This window comes from Salvelinus sp. IW2-2015, unplaced genomic scaffold, assembly GCF_002910315.2.
Source record: "Salvelinus sp. IW2-2015 unplaced genomic scaffold, ASM291031v2 Un_scaffold4319, whole genome shotgun sequence".
NCBI lineage: Eukaryota > Metazoa > Chordata > Actinopteri > Salmoniformes > Salmonidae > Salvelinus > Salvelinus sp. IW2-2015.
In genome coordinates this window covers 38,415-42,083 of record NW_019945590.1, presented here as the reverse complement: position 1 = coordinate 42,083, position 3,669 = coordinate 38,415, and the positions used below count along the sequence as shown (strand labels likewise).

At 43.6% G+C, this 3,669-nt stretch overlaps 1 protein-coding gene across 1 annotated transcript in view; it reads left to right on the top strand.

Moving 5' to 3' along the window:
- cstf1 (cleavage stimulation factor, 3' pre-RNA, subunit 1) overlaps positions 1–3,355 on the top strand; it is a 6,423-nt gene extending 3,068 nt beyond the window's left edge. Inside the window, exon 5 of the mRNA XM_024143717.2 lies at positions 3,212–3,355. Coding sequence (XP_023999485.1) covers positions 3,212–3,355 — 144 coding nt within the window. The remainder of the gene's footprint in view (positions 1–3,211) is intronic.
- The last annotated feature ends 314 nt before the right edge of the window (positions 3,356–3,669 follow it).

The following is a 3,669-nucleotide window of genomic DNA, read 5'->3' as shown; positions in this document are numbered from 1 at the left end:
TCGTGTATACTATGGTATAACCTTAAGACGTGAGGGCTGCCTTAGTGAGATCTGTCATACAGGTAACAACAGAGGTGGGGTCTTTGACTGGTACGGTACAATCAGAGGTGGGCTTTAGACTGGTGTACAGGTAAAGCATACAGAGGTGGTGACCTTAAGACTGGTAACAGGTGACACACAGAGGTGGGTCTTTAGTACTGGCTCAGGTAACAGACAGAGGACGTGGGAAGCCTTTTTAAGTTAAACTTCCTAGAGTATTCAATCTGTTCGTTGGTCGCAGTACTCAACGGCCACCATCTTGGTTGAATCCGATTTTGGTGGGGTTACAGGTCTCGTACTTTACCGACTTCGGTTGTTCATTTTACTTACCGTCAGGGTTCTCTTCTCAACTGTTCCGGACTAATATCAAAGGCCCCTCTGATATGGTTAAAGAGTAACCTTTTGTAGCGATCTCTAGAGGTCACCAGGTATCAGGTTTTCTACCATTTCACAAGTAGCAGGAAGCTGGCGCAGATCTTTTCTGAGTAAGCTGACCGTACATGTACCTGGCTATAAAAAGCACAACCTATCTGGCTGTTACTAGTGACCAGGAGTTGTCTAGAGGGCCGCTCCACCTATTAGGACTTGTTAGCTATGGTACAGCTAAGGCCTACCCACCATCATGCTGGCATTACCCTGTAACCAACGGTTCCATGCCGGGGACCGTGTTACCTGACCAGTCTCAAGGTCTCTGGGTGGTACTGGGGTGTCTTACAGCCTGCGAATGGGACCACACTGTTGGTGTATACCACAACTTAGGAAGGGTTCGCGAGGGCCCCTAAGCTCCACCTTTAAGGTGTTTAACTGGCTTTATAACACCGGTAAAGTCAAAAAGCACCACGAGGCTGGCGAGCCTCTTTAAAGACTGGTTACCATGTTGTTACCTGTACCAAAGTATAAAGACCCCACCTCTGGGTGTTGTTAATACCATGATTACCAGACGAGGTGGTGCCTGACCAAGACTTCTTAGACTGGTACACCTTTACTGGTGGTAACAGTCCAACAGAAGGTAACCACCTCTGTTGTTAACCTTAGACTTGTAGTCAAGTCTAAAAGACGGTACACCACCCAACTCCTGAGTTTAGGTTGTGGTTGTCATTTCAGACTGGGTGTCAAGCTACGTGTAAAAACAGAAGGATGGGGCCAGGACTTTAGACCTGGTACACCCACCCGGTAATCCATAGCATGAGGGTGGTGGAGCCCTTGGGTTACATCTAATAACAGATGGTAACCAACCTCAAGCCGGTACAACAGAGGTGGGGCCTTTCAAGACTGGTACCACCTGTTTAGCGTGAAACCCAGACAAGATCGTGTGGCGCGACGACACAGATTTCGTTTTAAGACTGGCTATCACTCGGTACCACCAACAACAGAGGTGCTGTAGCCTGTACAGCTCCGGAGTGTACCTTATAATGGTACGGTAACCGGAGTTCTAATCTAGTAAGTAAGGAACACAGCAGGCTTTTAGTACACTGGTACAGGTAACAACAGAGGTGGGGTCTTTAGACTGGTACAGGTAACAACAGAGTACCCTTAGACTGGTACAGGTAACAACAGAGGTGGGGCCTTTAGACTGGTACAGGTGACAACGTTATCTCCTCTCAGATAGATTGTATCTGTTTTAAACCTCAATCTGAGAAGGATATAGAGAAGATAATGTCTGTTTTAAACCTCAATCTGAGAGGATATAGAGAGATAATGTCTGTTTTAAACCTCAATTCTGAGAGGATATAGAGAGATACTGTCTGTTTTAAACCTCAATCTGAGAGGAATATAGAGAGATAATGTCTGTTTTAAACCTCAATCTGAGAGGATATAAGAGAGTACTTGTCTGTTTTAAACCTCAATCTGAGAGGATATAGAGAGAATGTTCTGAGAGGATATAGAGAGATAATGTCCTGTTTTAAACCTCAATCTGAGAGGATATAGAGAGATAATGTCTGTTTTAAACTCAAATCTGAGAGGATATAGAGAGATAATGTCTGTTTTTAAACCTCAATCTGAGAGGATATAGAAGATACTGTCTGTTTTAAACCTCAATCTGAGAGATATAGAGAGATACTGTCTGTTTATAAACCTTTGTCTCTCTCTCAGATTGTCTGTTTGTGTAGACAGTGATGAAGCTGGGGTGGGCAGAAGCTAGAAAATAGAACAGGAAGTTACATTTAATGTGTTGGATTAAGTAGAGATATCAGGGGTTTGGGAGAACCTAATAGAAAACAGGAAGTTACATTTAATGTGTTATATTAAGTAGAGAGATCAGGGGTTTGGGCATAACCTATAGAAAACAGGAAGTTACATTTAATGTGTTGGATTGAGTAGAGATATCAGGGGTTTGGCATAACCTATGAAAAACAGGAAGTTACATTTAATGTGTTGGATTAAGTAGAGATCAGGGTTTGGGCAGAACTATAGAAAACAGGAAGTTACATTTAATGTGTTGTATTAAGTAGAGATATCAGGGGTTTGGCAGAACCTATAGAAAACAGGAAGTTACATTTAATGTGTTGGATTGAGTAGAGATATCAGGGGTTTGGGCATAACCTATAGAAAACAGGAAGTTACATTTAATGTGTTGGATTAAGTAGAGATATCAGGGGTTTGGCATAACCTATAGAAAACAGGAAGTTACATTTAATGTGTTGGATTGAGTAGAGATATCAGGGGTTTGGGCAGAACCTATAGAAAACAGGAAGTTACATTTAATGTGTTGGATTGAGTAGAGATATCAGGGGTTTGGGCATAACCTATAGAAAACAGGAAGTTACATTTAATGTGTTGTATTAAGTAGAGATATCAGGGGTTTAGGCAGAACCTATAGAAAACAGGAGTTACATTTAATGTTGGATTGAGTAGAGATATCAGGGGTTTGGGCAGAACCTATAGAAAACAGGAAGTTACATTTAATGTGTTGGATTGAGTAGAGATATCAGGGGTTTGGGCAGAACCTATAGAAAACAGGAAAGGCGTGCTGGGCTGGCGGGGAAAATCCGTGGTATCATCATACTACTTGGTGAGAATTGGCCTTGTATCACATAGCTAGTAAATGTTGGTATTGTGACAACGCTGCTCTGAAAATAATAATATAATTGTCACCTTATTGAGCCAGCCGTTAGCAACCCTGGATTAGATATACTAACAGTAGTGTGTGTCTCTGTGTCTGCTCCCACAGGAAGCGGAGATGCTGCGGGCCATCTCCTTCCACCCGTCAGGAGACTTCCTTTTGGTGGGGACGCAACACCCGACCCTCCGCCTCTACGACGTTACACCTTCCAATGCTTCCGTCTCCTGCGAACCCTCTAGACCAGCATACTGAACACCATCAGTGGAGTCAACCTACAACCCTAATGCTAACAGGTAACCCTGAGCTCTAACCCTCTAGACCAGCATACTGACACCATCAGTGGAGTCAACTACAACCCTAATGCTAACAGGTAACCCTGAGCTCTAACCCTCTAGACCAGCATACTGGACACCATCAGTGGAGTCACTACAACCCTAATGCTAACAGGTAACCCTGAGCTCTAACCCTCTAGACCAGCATACTGACACCATCAGTGGAGTCAACTACAACCCTAATGCTAACAGGTAACACTGACCTCTAACCCTCTAGACCAGGTATTCCCATAC